This window comes from Drosophila gunungcola, assembly GCF_025200985.1.
Source record: "Drosophila gunungcola strain Sukarami chromosome 3L unlocalized genomic scaffold, Dgunungcola_SK_2 000002F, whole genome shotgun sequence".
NCBI classification, from domain to species: domain Eukaryota; kingdom Metazoa; phylum Arthropoda; class Insecta; order Diptera; family Drosophilidae; genus Drosophila; species Drosophila gunungcola.
Window position 1 is genome coordinate 4652036 of NW_026453178.1, and position 16281 is coordinate 4668316.

At 39.0% G+C, this 16281-nt stretch overlaps 6 protein-coding genes across 13 annotated transcripts in view; 4 read left to right on the top strand and 2 right to left on the bottom strand.

Annotated features, from left to right (window-relative positions):
• The window catches only part of LOC128257630 (uncharacterized), a 24790-nt gene extending 17830 nt beyond the window's left edge, over positions 1-6960 (bottom strand). For 3 of the 6 annotated variants that reach the window (XM_052988719.1, XM_052988718.1, XM_052988713.1), the window contains exon 1: positions 6385-6960. The gene's annotated coding sequence lies outside the window, so the exon portion shown is untranslated. Of the gene's footprint in view, positions 1-6180; positions 6242-6380 lie in introns of those variants that run through there. The other 3 variants (XM_052988715.1, XM_052988714.1, XM_052988716.1) reach the window with 3 other exon arrangements.
• Positions 88-672, top strand: LOC128257166 (bifunctional lysine-specific demethylase and histidyl-hydroxylase NO66). Its single transcript, XM_052988035.1, has one exon. It carries the CDS (start codon positions 88-90, stop codon positions 670-672), a length of 585 nt encoding a protein of 194 aa, XP_052843995.1.
• Positions 6961-7523: 563 nt separating the features above from the next.
• LOC128257632 (zinc finger protein 181-like) lies at positions 7524-9859 on the top strand. 3 transcript variants are annotated; one of them, XM_052988723.1, is made up of 3 exons: positions 7524-7589; positions 7652-9086; positions 9723-9859. In XM_052988723.1, exons 1-2 carry the CDS (start codon positions 7576-7578, stop codon positions 9066-9068), a joined length of 1431 nt encoding a protein of 476 aa, XP_052844683.1. In that variant the 5' UTR covers positions 7524-7575; the 3' UTR covers positions 9069-9086; positions 9723-9859. The 3 variants fall into 3 exon arrangements, with proteins under 3 accessions (XP_052844683.1, XP_052844682.1, XP_052844684.1); XM_052988722.1 differs by lacking the exon at positions 9723-9859 and having other exon boundaries at positions 7652-9508; XM_052988724.1 differs by lacking the exon at positions 9723-9859 and having other exon boundaries at positions 7555-7598; positions 7652-9508.
• Positions 9860-9948: 89 nt separating this feature from the next.
• On the top strand, positions 9949-12725 carry LOC128257631 (digestive cysteine proteinase 1). The gene is made up of 3 exons (XM_052988720.1): positions 9949-10134; positions 10697-11686; positions 12016-12725. Exons 1-3 carry the CDS (start codon positions 10086-10088, stop codon positions 12624-12626), a joined length of 1650 nt encoding a protein of 549 aa, XP_052844680.1. The 5' UTR covers positions 9949-10085; the 3' UTR covers positions 12627-12725.
• A 555-nt stretch (positions 12726-13280) lies between these two features.
• On the top strand, positions 13281-14526 carry LOC128257634 (uncharacterized). The gene has a single exon (XM_052988726.1). The coding sequence runs from the start codon at positions 13371-13373 to the stop codon at positions 13944-13946; it is 576 nt and encodes a 191-aa protein (XP_052844686.1). The 5' UTR covers positions 13281-13370; the 3' UTR covers positions 13947-14526.
• A 131-nt stretch (positions 14527-14657) lies between these two features.
• LOC128257633 (zinc finger protein 205) lies at positions 14658-16214 on the bottom strand. The gene has a single exon (XM_052988725.1). It carries the CDS (start codon positions 16137-16139, stop codon positions 15135-15137), a length of 1005 nt encoding a protein of 334 aa, XP_052844685.1. The 5' UTR covers positions 16140-16214; the 3' UTR covers positions 14658-15134.
• Between the last annotated feature and the right edge of the window lie 67 nt (positions 16215-16281).

A 16281-nucleotide genomic window follows, 5' to 3' on the forward strand; every position in this document is an offset into this window, starting at 1 on the left:
CAAGTGAAATTAATAAATACCCAGCTTTGAAGACTTTTAAGTTTAGAAGTGTAACGTTTACCTATCTGTTCGCTGGCTCAAATTAAAATGAGGCTGTTGCTGGTTTTAGGGCTGGCCATATTGGTTGCCTACGTAGCGGGTACTGAAGATGATTCTGTGGAAGATTATGACTATGACTATGACTATGACGATGACGATGATGACTCCCTGGCTGAGGAAGGAGAAGAAAGCGCTGATTTAGAAGATAAAAGCGATGAGTTAAAGGTAGAAAGCGATGAGGATTTAACAGACAGCTCAGGAAGTGGCATTTCAGCTACTTCGGGCAGTGATGGGGACGGTGCCGGAAGTAGTTCCGGAAGTAATGCCGAAGACAGTTCCGGGACTAGTGCCGAAGTCAGTTCCTCTGCTAACACCTCCAGTAAAGCGAAAACAACAAAAAAACCAAATGTCTCCAACGGAAATAGTGCAAAGAAACCCGCTGCTCGCAGGAACAGACGACGCAGGCAAACCACCGTAGCCCCACGACGACAAACCACTGCTGCCCCAAAACGCCAAGTAGCCGCTGCCACGCCCGCCAAAAGGCGAACACCAGTGGCCAATAAGAAGCAGACACCTGTGGCCGCCAGGAAGAAGACCAACGCTGTTGCCAACAAAAGCAAGCGCACAGGCTAAGACCTTTATAAACATTTAGAAAAATTAAAAAATATATGTTTAAAACAGCAAGTAAAGTGTAATAAAAACTAAAAAGTTCCCACCAACTAAATGTAATGGATTATACGATTTAAAACAACTTTCACAATTGTTTGTGAGCCAGGTAACCCAAAACAAACCTATAACTTTTTGATTATAAATCGATGCACTACAAAAAGAATAACATAAAAATATTAACTCAAGTCAAAGCAAACTTCATTTTTGACTTTATTAGTTTTATTTCACACTAATCAATGTACTATACATTTGAAACTACCTTCTGATAAATAAACATAAGCATTTATTTGTCAAAAATAACAAAAATTGTTGTGGAAAAGTTTGGAACTTTAGAGTACTCAACCTACAAAAATACCAATACCAAGCCCAAATTGTAAGCTCAAAGGTAATATTTTCAAACTATACTTTAGTTTATAAGCCAAAAACAAATGTTTTAGAAGCCACATGAAGAGGGTCGGCAACAATTCAAATATTTCTAAATTAAAAAGCCTGCCTTCTTTCAGAATATTTTTGTTGGTTCACATTTACATTTTAATGGGCTTGGCCCAATGTGTTTCTACATAAACGAAAGCCAATAGCATCTATAAATAGTAATTATGACCCAATACATGTACAAAGAAATGCACAGGGACACTTAATTACTGATGCGCACAGGCGACAATTGTTTAATGGTGAAAGGATAACAAAAAGGGAGGAGCAGACAGCATCATCGGCCGCTACAATAGGTCCTTTGTTTTCGATTTCAAAGCCCCGACATTCTGGCAGTGGCATTGCCAGCAGAAATCCCGTGTATCCAGTGCACTGCGACGCACATAAAAGCCACTCCGCATCCAAGTGTTTGTATACCCGGGAGAGAGATAGTATCCTGCAGCTCTATACCCCCATACGCCCACTCACGTATCCTTGTACGGCACCCGCTGCGGCAGCTTAGTGAGCCAAGTGTGGCAACAATCTGAACCATCGTTTTAGTTTCCCCCTAGCAAACCCATCCCAGATCAAGTGGGTATGCCGGGCTACTGGGTTCGTAGGGAATCGTAGTTCATCCATAGAGAAATTGGAATCTAACCAGGATGTGGGAGAAAGTTATGTCGATAAGTTCAAAGGTATGCTTAAACATATATTCTTACTAGATACCCTAAATAAAACCTTTTACCTATTTTGAACAATACGATAGACTCTTTAAAATTCAACAGAATTTTTTGTTTTCGTTCTGAATACGACATATTGTTAATTTTATTTTTTGTAGTACCACAATAACAACTTAGTATGATATATTAACAAATATTGAAAAACTATAACTATTTTTCATTACGGCTTATATGGAATAAATCGTTTTTATGTTTTTTTCGCAACACATTTCGGTTATTGTCATAATCCCTAATATTTTAAGAGGGATTTAAAGCGTATATTCCCGCGGTGGCCATGATATACCCTGCTAACACCATTTACAATTGCAGACGATGGACTGACAGGGAATCTGAGAGGGGAGGCGACGGAGGATATGGCTGCTGTAATATCTGTGGCTGATGCCTTAAGAGGAAAATGCGATAATGTGCGCTAAACAATGAACAATGCAGAAATGGCATAAAAATAGCCAGAAGTGGGATATGAAGTGGGACGCAACGGCGGGAATAATAATGGAATATGTGTTTGGCTCTGGCTAAGATAGCGGCCAGGATGATGGCGGTCGGTGTCGGTGTCGGCGTCGGTGGGTTGTGTTGGTCTTGTTAGCACTTACGATGATGATGATGGCAAGTGCCAGATGTATGCAGATTGAAGGTGTGGCTGCTGACGTTGATGGGCACGTTTTGAGTAGCAGAAGCAGAAGCAGAAGCAGAAGCGGATCGTCAGATTCGAGCTTCTGCTTTTGACATTTACATGTTTTGCAATGGAAGTTTCAAGGGGCAAGTCCTTGTGTTAAATGATTTAGACATCTGTGTTGGATTTCAAACGAGAGCCATTAAAAACGTTTTTATAATACGTTTTAATTAATAAACATTCTCCTGTTTGTTTTGCCCTTAACGAATAAATAATAACCAGCATAGATGCATATTTGAAATTTGACTTAGCAAACATGACGTATGAGCAATTTTTTCTTCGTTGGGCAACTGCTTTGATTTAAACTAAATTTCTATGATATTACATTTATCATTTTATGATTATTTCTGCATTAAACTATTTATTGTTTTTGTTTTGGGCTTTAGCTAAGCTCATAATAAATGTAAGCCAATATAAATAAAAACAAACTTATTTTTGTTATCTTATCTTCGTCAAATTTTCAATTAACAAAGTAACTTAATTGAAGTCTACAGCAATTTTTAGAACATCCATCAAACTATTTTAAAATTTGCCGTTGCTCACTTTTTGATAACAATCTTAAACGCCCAACAAAGACATAAACTTCCTGCTTGTGGATGTATAATTTGAAAAACAATTTGCATTTCCTTGAGGGCAATTTATTTTCCATTCCTACGGAGCGGCAGAAGGCAGGGAAACTAAAAGTTTCCGCACTTCCAAGAAATTTTCTCTAACAAGGCATTTAGTTGGCAAACAAAAATACGTGCATATTTCTAACCTGACGGTAGGCAAAATGTTTATGTAATTATGGACACGTTTAAAAGCCCTGTGTTTTTGTGGTAGAATGGGAATGGACTTGGAAATAAGTGAGCGAGTAACTGGCAAAGAGCGATATATTTTTATGTCTCGGCGAACCATTAAAATGTGCATAATGCCATTCCGCCCAGCACTTTGCATATAAATTTACACCGGCTGAGGGAAAAACCAGAATAGCGGAAATGCAAGTCCAATAAGAAGCGACGAGGATTACGAGGCGAGGACGAAAAAAATAGACAGGTGCTTAGTGGACATACCATACACTTAAAAAAAAAGTTCAGTTTAGAATTTTGATTGCACTCTGTAAATTTACTTGGCTAAGTATCCTTTCGCCACAAGTTTATTTTAATAAAATTATAATGCCTTTTTTTTGTTTTTAAATTAGGCATCAATACTTTACTTTATCTTAAAACTAGTTGTAGAAATGTAAGGACCTTCGAAGCAATACATACAGTGCTTTTTACTAAGTAAATATATTGTTGGTATCATTAAAAACAAGAAAGAAAGCAAACTTCGGCAAGCCGAAGTTCATATACCCTTGCAGCTATTGCAAGAATTAAACATTTTTGAAAACATTAAAATTATGATTTACTTTCGTATATGTTTAAAAACATTGAAGCTATGATGATTTGCAGCTCAATTATTTGATAGTTATTTTATATATTTTTATTATTTCTAAGGGAGCTATATGATATAGACGTCCGATTTTGATAAAATTTAAACCATAATTCTGAAATATTTAACCATTGCTATATGTCGAAGAACTAAACAAAAAATTAAAAAACAGAAAAGTTATAATTTTTTTCATTTATTTTTCCGATTGTTCCTATGAGAGCTATATGATATAGACGTCCGATTTTGATAAAATTTAAACCATAATTCTGAAATATTTAACCATTGCTATATGTCGAAGAACTAAACAAAAAAATAAAAAACAGAAAAGTTATAATTTTTTTTCATTTATTTTTCCGATTGTTCCTATGGGAGCTATATGCTATAGTCGTCCGATCCGGCTCGTTCCGACTTATATACTACCTGCAATAGAAAGACAACTTTTGGGAAAGTTTCATGCAGATAGCTTTAAAACTGAGAGACTAGTTTGCATATAAACGGACGGACAGACGGACAGACGGACATGGCTAGATCGACTCTACTAGTGATGCTGATCAAGAATATATATACTTTATAGGGTCGGAAACGTCTCCTTCACTGCGTTGCAAACTTCTGACTGAAATTATAATACCCTCTGCAAGGGTATAAAAATGTATTATTTTAATTATCTTCTTGATGTGAGCATTAAATTTTGATTACTTTTTTACATTACACAAAACTATATTCCCTTTTTAGATTAAGAATTCGGTGACCACTAAAGTTTTTTTAAACAGAAATATCCTTTTGAAGAGTGCACACTTGCACAGCGATGTGAATGAACGCACGTCCTGCCGCGCTTGTATGGGTGCAGGGATTTGCGGGGATGTAAGAGGGAGACGGGCAGTGTTACAGTAACGGTAACGGAAGCGACGAACGCAAACATCATCCTGCATTCTGCATCGTCGTAACTCGACGCTCTCAGAGAGAGTCTTTCTCAATAGAGAGAGAGCTAGAGCGAAAGAGAAAGAGCGCCTGCCCCCAGAGAATAGCGGTACATAAGGACTTTGAGAAAACTGCACTTGTGTGCGTGTGTGTGGGCTCCTACTTTTAGGCACTGATAAAAGCAAAATTTACATATGCCGAAATTCGTCCCTCCACCCCTTATTGCCCGCCCACTTGCTTTCGGCCACGGCTTTTGGCTTCTTATGTGTCGCCGTTGCCGTTTAAAATGTAGGTTACACACAGCTAAAAAAGGACCCGTAGACGCATACAAATAACACTCGCAGACACACACACAAACACAGAGAGAGCGGCTCGGGCTCACATGCACGTGCATTTGTGCAATATATTTCAGCACTTTTCGTTTTCCCCTTGGAGTGTGTCCTGCTCTAAGGTAATAAAAGTTTTACAATTTTTCGGTTACATATACACACATCCGTGTGTGTGTTTGTGTTTGGCTTTTGTCTTTTACTAGGGGCTCAAGTCAGCTGGGCCATACAGATTTTGATTCGCACAAAATCAAAGTTACGGCCTTTGTGACCCGTAAAAGTATGCTACCAAAAGTGAACTTTTCGAAATTTTCATAAAAGATGTAAAAAAAAAACATAACAATTTTTAAAAGCGAATTTTAAGAATAATAAATTAATTTTAAATTAAAAGATTTAGTGGTCAAACTTATTTAATATTATGTTTATTAATGATTTATGTAAAGTATACCTCTTCAATCGCAAAGGTAAAAAACCATTGCTATAAAAAATTTAAAGGGTCATACATTTTAGTGATTAAAAAAATGGTAAATTTGTATCCATAAAAGTATTTACCATTTTTACTATTAAATGAAAATATAATTTTGCCGATGGAGGGTCATTAAGTTTAGAGAAAATATTAGCTACTTACAAAAGTTAATTTAAAAATGTAGACAATCAAAAAATAGATAGTGTACCTATCATGTGTCGCACAGAAAAGAGATTCCTATTTCCGGAAAACTTAAGTTGTGCTCTGCAAGCATTCTCTTTCTAAAGGTAAGTTAGGTTTTCTCAGTTTAAAATTATCAAAGCCAAAGCCAAACAAATGCTTTAACCAAATAAGTTTACTTTAGATTTAAATTAATCATTTAGCATGTTTATTCAACAAAAAATTAATATTTTCATATAAATTACTGGCTTCTTTAAAATAATTATCCAATCAATAATTTCCTTACAATAAAAATTTAGCATCTTGGGCTTGTCTAAAATCAAATTGTCGTTCTATATTAATTTAAAATTTCACCCCATGTGGCATTCAAGGCCTCCTTGTATCCTGCTCCTTGAGCTTTTTCATAATTTAAATTGTTTTTGTTGACTTTTTGATGAGTGTCTGTGTGTGTTGGAGAGCAGAAGCATAGAGAAAACGTAACAACTGCGACAAGGGCAGGAAATGCTCCACTAGACCCATAATACTATACAGATTCGTATATAATACATATATACCTACAGCTATGTATTGTAGTGTACCTATGTGGAACACATACACACAAGTTCGTCTGGGACTTCTTGTTTTTGTGTGCGGAATCAAATGGCCTGCCAAACAGCCAAGCAGGAACCAATCAGCGATAAATCAAAGCTTGATTTGATTTTCAGCTCGTTTTCCGCCAATGGCAATTTCACCGGAACATTGTGTTCGCTACGAATTAAAACTTTCACATAATTCGCCAAACTTGGCGCTTTAATCATTTAACTTTTTCCAATTTGGCGCTGCCGCAACTTTCCGCATCACACAGACACACACACGCAATTCGTTTAAATTTTAATGCAATTTTAATGCAATTTTAATTGCGAACTTTGCAGCGAGCACTTGTATGGGTTTCGTTTTCGGGCTAGAATTAATCCACGTCTATAACACTAGCAGATATACATCATTGCATTGTCTAGTTCGCGTTGGTATGAAAAAAACCAAGCGGTTTGGTATTGGTTCTTATGCGAATGGCGAACTAATCGGAACTGAACCGAGCCCACAGCAGTAACGGTAAAGGACGATGCGTGGGCGGCCACGACGATGCTGCTCCTTCGGTAGTTGCTTGACATCTGTTCGAGGTCCTCGGTTCTGGTCGTTCGGTCCTGGGAGAAGAGTGGTCGCAATGCGGGAGAACTTGACGTAGGTTCGAATTCCGAAAAGGGGGATGAGAATCCGTATAGCTAACCAGAATTCAGAGCGAAAAGAGAGAACCGAGCGACTGGGGCACCACTTTAAAGTCAGCTGTTCGCCAAAAAATCCTTAGATTTTAAAAGAAAATCTAAAATTTAACAACATTACTAAAACCAGTTTTTAATCCAGCGTTTTATTTTAATCAAGATTTTTTGAATCCGAAATCTATTTTTGTGTTGTGAGGAGTTTTGTTAAACAAGATAATTGCTAAATAATGCTCTTTAAATAATAAGGCTTTGAGTAAACGGGATTCCGTTTAGACCCAGTTTTTGTATATTAAATATATTAATATTTTCAAGGTGTGTTGGTGTTCTACAATGCATAAATTCTGTTTAAAATATACTTTGTTTTTAAAAGTTTGGGACTGTGACAAATAAATAACGATTATATCTATGCCTTAAAGTGGTATTTTTTAACCCACTTGCTGCGGTCACACTAATCGTAGCGAGTTTCTGTAAAATAAAATAGGAAATGTGAGAAATGACAACAAAACAGTAAGAAATGTAATTAATAAATCCTTAAATATACTTATTATATATTCATAATCTATTTTCAGAGAAATGGAGAAAATATGCCGAGCTTGCCTGAAAAGAAATGGACAATTGTTGAATATATTCGATGTTTCCCAGACATCAGGAATTTCCATAGCGGATATGATATCTGAATGTACTGGGTTTCCAGTTCAGAGAGGGGATTCACTTCCCGAAGTGATTTGCCCTCCTTGTCTTCAGGATGCACAGAATTCCTTTGAGATTAAACAAACGTATGAAAGGAGCTACCAGCTTTTCTGCAAAGTGAAGAATGCATCTACCACAGAACAAATTTTGGAAGAAAATATTACCATAGACCGCGGCGAGATAGTGAAACAAGAAGACACTGAGGAGGAGTTTTTGGACGAAGACAATGGATTGCCCAGAAGTTCACATTTTAAGGGATTGGACTTCTGGGAAAAACCTGATTATCACCATGAACCATTGAGGGGTGAGGACTTTCACAATCTCCAGAAGAAAGACTTAGTCGAAACTTCCCATTGTAAGAGGCAGAGGTCGAATTATGTAGAGGAACACAATCATTTGGATGACCAAGTGCGGAAGCAAGCAATTGAGAAGGAGTTTGTGAACAAAATATTGTGTCAAGTGAAGGGAGAAACCATTGAGGAGGAGTTCCTGGACATAGACGAAGAATTGAGCCAAAGTTTTGATTCTGAAAGCCAGCGATTGACTGGTTACGATAATCAAGACCTCGAGAAACCACATTTGAGTAGGGGGAAAGCTGAAAAACATTTAGAAAGAATTAAGGAATCCATTAACGATAATATTCATGTAAGGACCGATCCCATTTATAATGGTTACTTGGAAGAAGATATTACAGATGATCAATTCACTTATCAAGCCAATACTAAAAGATCCAGAAGACGAGCCCCCTCTTACCCCTTCAAATGTTCGTACTGCCCCAAGACCTGCACCTACCTATCAAAATTTAGGATACACCTTCAAACTCATACAAAGGAACGGCCGAACCATTGTCCATATTGTCCAAAAACATTTGCTTCTCTATATAATCTTAACCAACACCTAAGAACTCATAATGGCGGTCTTTTCGAATGCCCGCATTGTTTTAAGCGCTATCCCCATAAGTCTACTCTGAAGATCCACATCCTAACTCACAACAAGGGAACACGAAAATACAAGTGCTTGTATTGCTCAAAAAGTTTCTCAATTTTAGAAAATTATGAATTGCACAATTTAATGCATACTGGCGAGCAACCGAAAAAGTGTCCCCATTGTCCAAAGGCTTTTAGTCGAAATTCTGTTCTTACAAAACATTTTCTTACTCACAGGCAAGAAAGCCCACACCAATGTTCCTTTTGCCAGTTGTACTTCAAAAATGGGAAATACCTTAGCAATCATATTAGAACCCATACCGGTAAACGGCCTTTTCAACTGTTTCTGTCTAAAGATCGTCAAAGTTAACCCAAATGCTTAAAAAATGTATAAAATTAAGTGAATCTGTATAGTTGTACGTTGAGGTGTTATACCTTTGCAGAGGGTATTAAAATTTTTGTCAGAAGTTTGCACCGCAGTGAATGAGACATTTCCGACCCTATAAAGTATACATTTTTTTTGATGCTGAGCATCCGCCATGTCCGTCAGTTTCTACGCAAACTAGTTTCTCCAACTTTCCAAAAGTTGTGCTTCTGTTTTTTTAATTTATTTTGTAGATCTTTGAGATATAGTCATGGTTTATTATTTCAGAATTACAGTTTAAATTTGGACCAAATCCGAATATTAAAAAAAACATTTCTTTTCTTAAATGTTGAGTTCTTTTTTTAAAATTTCTTTGGATACAGTAATGACTTAATTTAGCTGAAAATCATCATAGCTTCAATGTTTTTTTAACATATACGCATATAAAACGAAATTTAGATGTTTTAAAGACTAATTTATTTCGCTTTTTTTTGTTTATAATAGTATTAAATAAAATGATTTAATTTTGATTTATTTATTAAACATGTTTTTTTAGCACATTATATTAAGTTAAATAATAAAATAAAATTAAGATAACTTAAATTTTTGGTGTTTGGCTTCATTATCAGCTGTTATGGGTTTGTTTTTATTAACGGCAAGCACGAGTGGCCAATTGCTATCGATAGTTAAAAACAAGCTTAAATTTAAATGCAAAATATATATTCAATAATTCAAAAGTATAAATTACAACTTACCAGTATGAAAAACAAATAAAACATTTTAATAAATAAATATAAAACTGATAAACTGTGTTTACAATGAAAAAGCTTTTCAGACGATGAATACCGATGTTACTCACGACCTCGTTATCTCCTCACTCATAGAAAGTTGTTGTTATAGCAGTCGGCCCCTTGAGCCGGCAGAACAGTTTTATTCTTCGAAAAGATTGGAAGTAGATCTAGTAAAGTATAGCTGGATCGGATTGATTGGTATTCCAGGCAGTTTTCTAGTGTATTCCTAAGAATGCAAGTGTTTTTAGCTTTAGCCCTGCTCGCAGGCTTGGCTTTGTCGGGTGAGTTGTTAAAATTAGGTTGCAAAAAGTGTTTAGCCAAACAAAGAATAATCTATTTGCATGTGTGTGTTTAAACTAGTGCATAAAAACAACAAAGGAGGTTAATATATTAACATTGTTAAGTGTTTGAAAATTAATTGATTATTATAGCTAGGCAATTGATTGCTTAATTACTGCTTTAAAGTTATAAAGATTTTCACTTCGGATAAAAATTAGTTAAACACGTACACATATGCATACATATGTACATGTATTTCGTTTTTAAAAATTTCAATTTAATGACAGTATGCCAAAAACATTTTATTAACAAATGAAACATTTTGTATCGAGAATAACGAAACAAAGTTTATCCACATGCATAAATCAATTGTTTAAAAAAAATATATTTTTAAATACTTTTAACTTAACCACATCTGTACATATGTACATATGTATGTATATATGCATTTCAAATGTGGCGTGAGATTAAACCGCGATGGCTGCCCTTTACCGTTTGTTTTTTCTAAGCTCCCGCTTATTTTCACCTATTTTTATTTCTCCCCACTTTCGCCGAAAAATATAGTGCATGCCACGAATCCACCGCGATGGGATGCAAATTATATAGTCAAGGGCACGCTGTACATCCCGTATGCCGAGATTGCCGAGCCTTTCTACGCCTGGTATGACAAGAATACAAAGCGATCGCGCATCGACTACTACGGCGGAATGGTCAAGACCTACCAGCTGGCCGGCGAAGGGCAGTACGGAACCCTGCTGAAACTGGCACCGATCACCACCCAGACGGAGACCAACAAGTTGACCTGCCTGCAGGTTAATGGCACCGCCGATCAGGCCGTCGAGATCCAGAGTATCCTGCCCGATGCGAAACCCTTCAGCCTGGTAGCCACCGAAACCTTTCTGGGCTACACCTGCGACAAGTTCCGGCTGGAGACGAGCATTGGCCAGAAGAAGAACGTCTATACGTTGTGGGTGCGGTACAAGAAGTCACCGCACTATCCGGCCAGTCGGATGCCCATTCCCGTGCGCTACGAGATGAGGGGCTACAACACCCTGCTGGGCTCCCACTACGACCATTACTACCTGGACTACGACAGCTACGAGCACGATGATATACCCAACGAGGTGTTCGAGATCGACGACAGCCTGCAGTGCGTGGGATTCCCCGGACCCGGCACCGGTCACTATGCCACCTTCAATCCCATGCAGGAGTTTATAACTGGAACCGATGAGCATGTGGACAAGGCCTTCCACCACTTCAAGCACAAGCATGGCGTCTCCTATCGCACCGACTCGGAGCACGAGCATCGCAAGAACATCTTCCGTCAGAATCTGCGCTACATCCACTCGAAGAACCGGGCCAAGCTTACCTACACGCTGGCCGTGAATCACCTGGCCGATAAGACCGAGGAGGAGCTGAAGGCGCGTCGCGGTTACAAGTCGTCGGGCGGATACAACACCGGCAAGCCGTTCCCCTACGATGTGTCCAAGTACCAGGACGAGATTCCCGACCAGTACGATTGGAGGCTATACGGCGCCGTTACGCCCGTTAAAGGTGGGTAAAAACCTTACATTTCTTTACTTTTTCAAGATTCTATATTTTCTATATTTCGTTTATTTATTTAATAACACTCCTTGTCAATTTTTTTTGTAAATGTACTTCATTCTCTGTTTTTGTTTTATACAGCTTCATTTGTCATAAGATGTTTAAACTGAAAATCTATAGTTTTGTTGTATTAATCATTATTTATTATCAGCTATTTTTGAAAAACAGGCATAATTAGGTTTTAGAATTTCTCTGCATAGTGTTTGTGTCTATTATAAATTATATTTTATAATATAAAATACTAAAATCCTTATTTTATCACAATACTTGATACTCAGATCAATCGGTGTGCGGATCCTGCTGGTCGTTCGGCACCATTGGTCACCTGGAGGGCGCCTTCTTCCTGAAGAACGGCAACAATCTTGTCCGGCTATCGCAACAGGCTCTGATCGACTGCTCCTGGGCCTTTGGCAACAATGGCTGCGACGGTGGCGAGGACTTCCGCGTATACCAGTGGATGATGGAGTCCGGCGGAGTGCCCACGGAGGAGGAGTACGGCCCTTATTTGGGACAGGATGGCTACTGTCACCTTAACAACGTAACGCTGGTGGCACCAATCAAGGGATTCGTGAACGTGACCACCAATGACCCGAATGCCTTCAAGCTGGCGCTGCTCAAGCACGGTCCTTTATCGGTGGCAATTGACGCCTCGCCAAGGACATTCAGCTTCTACTCGCACGGCGTTTACTATGAACCCTCGTGCAAGAACGATGTGGATGGACTAGATCACGCTGTGCTGGCCGTGGGCTATGGCAGCATTAACGGAGAGGACTACTGGCTGGTGAAGAACTCGTGGTCCACGTACTGGGGCAACGATGGCTATATCCTGATGTCAGCACGAAAGAACAATTGCGGTGTGATGACCATGCCCACCTATGTAGAGATGTAGATGAACCCTGCACTCTAATCTTTTTATTTTGTGTAATCTTTTTATTTTGCCGCCCCGAGGGCGCTAAATATGCAATACATTTTATGAACTCTTTTGTAATCTACGTCTTTCGAGTCTTATCATTACTTTGGTTGGTCAAGGAAGGAGCTGAGTATGGCTTGAAGACCACTATCTTGGTATTCCATGATGTTGCTTAAGAGTATCTATAGGGCGATAAGCTTAGAAGACAATGACCACTGTCCAGTTGAACTTTGTGCGAGTTGATCAAGTTTTAATTGGCTGGGGTCTTTGCCATTTCTTGTGGGTTCTAAAAAAAATATAATTAAATTATTTCAAAATAAATAAAAATTTTAAAAACTTAAAAAAAAAAAATTCCATAAAGTATATTTTTGATGGTTCCTATCAAAACGAGATGTTCTGAGCTATTCAGCTTAAAGTTACCGGTATCAATTTAAAAAAATTAATATAAAATAAATATGAAAATATTTTTTTTTTACTCTATTAAAACTCGCTTTGTATTTTAGAAAGAGGATTTTATAATTACTCTACATTTGGGTTTCTTTTTTTTACAGTGTCGGTATGAGTACCAAATTCAAAAACAGTAACATGTATCTCTTTGTTGTTTCAAGATACTGCATCCCCTGGAATGGCGCCAATTAGTATTTTTCTGTTGTCGCATGACGGTCACACCGATCGGGGCATTAAATTTCATTTAAAACAGAAATTACTTGAGTTCAAATAAACATGGCTATGGAGGATCTGATGAAGATGTGCCGCGTGTGCATGGGCGAGGCGGAGGATCTGGTGGACATCAACGACAACAAGAGTATGGGGGACGGCTTGTCCGCCGATCTAAAGCTGGCCAAGGAGCCAGAACCCACGCCTGCAGATCTGCTGAAGAAGTGCTGCCCGTTTCCGATTTCCTCGGACGACGGCTTCCCCATGAAGGTCTGCGAACCGTGCCTAAAGAAAATGCGGGTGGCTCATCAATTTAGGAGGCGCTACGCGAAGAACATCGCCTACCTGGAACGCGTAAAGGAGGAGCAAAAGGACCAGGAGACATTGGATATGCTGGAGACCGAGGACTGGGGTCTGGTGGATCGCATCAAGAGCGAAGCCGAGGAGGAGGAGGACGAGTACGAGAACCTGGAGCCAAAGAAGAAGAAGCCCAAGCTGCAGGCCGAGAAACCACGACCCTTCAAGTGCCCCGACTGCCCCAAAAGTTTCACCGGCAAGGCCCAGTTGACCATGCACAGTCGCACCCACACCAAAGGATCCCGGAAGACGTCCACTCGCCCCAAACGACGGTCCATCAAATAGGATCCCCCGCCTGCGAATCGCGAGGCTTTAGGCTAGAAGCTTGGCAAGCCAAAAATGTATAATTTACAGACAAATAGTTGCTATACGCTCAACTGCATTTTTCGCCCAGTTAGGTTCAATCATCTTGTTAATAATACTTTTATGGAACAAAATCAGTTTTCCTTTAAACTATACTTAAAGTAGATAAAGAAGAACTTGTTTTAAAAAGAACTTCAAATATAGTTGCTACTGGTTTTTGTATCCCTTTTATAAAGAATTTACATCTCATGACATGCTTTTTAAATAAATAAGTTTCATTAAACCAACTCATTTTGTATCACTGAAGCTCATTAATTGAAAGTGAGTTAAGCTTTTTTAATACAGAAATTTAATGGTTTTTTAAGCCTTGCAGAGCATATTATTATTTCATTCAAAAGTTTATATTTTTGATCAGCATCACTAGAACCGTATCTAGGCAAACTAGTCTCTCAGTTTTAAAGCTATATGCATGAAACTTTCCAAAAGTTGTTATTAGTCGGAAAGAGCCTGATCGGAAGACTATATCATATAGCTCCTATAGGAACAATCAGTAAAGAAAAAATAAAAAATTATATTAACATTATACAGCTACATATTTTCAAAAACATTGTAATGGATAAAGGAGCCTTTTTCGAACTTGGATTGTCTCTACTGTTAATTCACATACACATAAATTATTTTTAGCTGAACAAGTTAGTGTTAATTCGATTCTATACTTTTCATTCAAACATTTTATTATTTCTTAAAATACTAGCCTTAAATAGTATCTGAGTTCTAATTGCTGCTAGAGCAACAGTTTCACACTAGTTTCAAAATTGTTGGTTTCAAGTCAGGTGAAATTTGCAATAACTTAAATTTTAACAAACGCCGTTAAACTAATTTTTGGAAATACATTTCGTAAAATATGATAATTATAGAGGAACACCACAAATAAAATTGCATTTGTCATCATACTTTCTAAAATTAAAGGATTCTTATTTAATGAAGTATTTTGTTATTCGATGATGATTAAAAAGAATTGGTTAAAATGCATCGTTTAAATGCTACATAACGAAGACTTTTTAAGAAAAGTTAGAGTGACAGTTGCACAGAACAGAAATCTTTATGTAGAATAATGTCAAAAAAGTGGTTGATATACAAATGATCGAGGATGATCTTAACTTGATGATCTTAAACTAAATTTTGTTTAATTTTTTGGTTGCTGGGCTCGTACTTTACTCCGGTATGCACGATCATATGCTTCTGCAGGTTAACCTTTTGTATGAAACAACTCCGGCAAATGTTGCACTTGTAAGGTTTTTCGCCGGTGTGAACCCGGGAATGGACGTTCAGCTGGCCAATTTGCCGGAAACGGGATCTGCAGCCTGGAAAAGGACACATGAAGGGTCGTTCGCCGGTGTGGCAGCGCGTGTGGGCCCCCAGGTTACCCTTTTGGGCGAAGGATCGTGGACATAGGGGGCACTTGAAGGGCCGTTCACCGGTGTGAGTGCGCATGTGGATGCTCAGGTGCGTGTTATGGGCAAAGGATTGATCGCATTGTCGGCACTGGAAGGCTCTCCGAACCTTCTTTCCCTTCCTCTTTCTCGAGGCTCTCCAGGGTTCATCCTCGTCATGGTTTTGGTCACTGCCTGGACTCCAGGATTCGGTACCCGAGCAGGATCTTGCCCTCTTGTTGACTGGCTGCATCAGTGAAGAGCTGTCCGGAGGAGTCGATGGTGGTGGAGCGCCCTTGGCACTGGGTTTCTCCCGGAATGTCCCCAACTTGTACTTCAGCTCAACGAGTTCCACGAAGAGTGGTTCCAGTGGTTGGGGCTCGGGTGCCTCTGCCATACTCGACTTCTGCTTGGCATTCTCCTCCTCCACTTTTAGGCCCGCTTCGATGCTGTCCAGCTCCTGGATCATAACACGCAGCTGATCAAAGTAGTTACGACTCTTTTGGCACTGGCGTCTCAGCCGGAAGGCGTTCCTCGTGGCCTCCGCGCACTCCACACAGACGAACTGCGGCATTCCGTCCGTCCTGGCCACGCTGCATCCGCTGCACTCGGCCAACATGGTGGCCAAATGCGGCTGCTGCTCTTGGTCCCAGCTGGAGGAGGCACAGGACGCGGCGAACAGGTCCACCAGGCAGTCGGACTCGTCCCTGCAAACACGGCACATTTGCGAGATGTCCAGCATGACCGAAATCCAGTTGTTGTCAGGAAGGATCGGAAGTAAACAATCTCAACAAAAAGCCAGCTGGGAAATAAAATACCAAACGCCACAGTATACCAAATATACCAAAACGGCACTATATGGCGGTGTTTTTAAAAAATCTGAT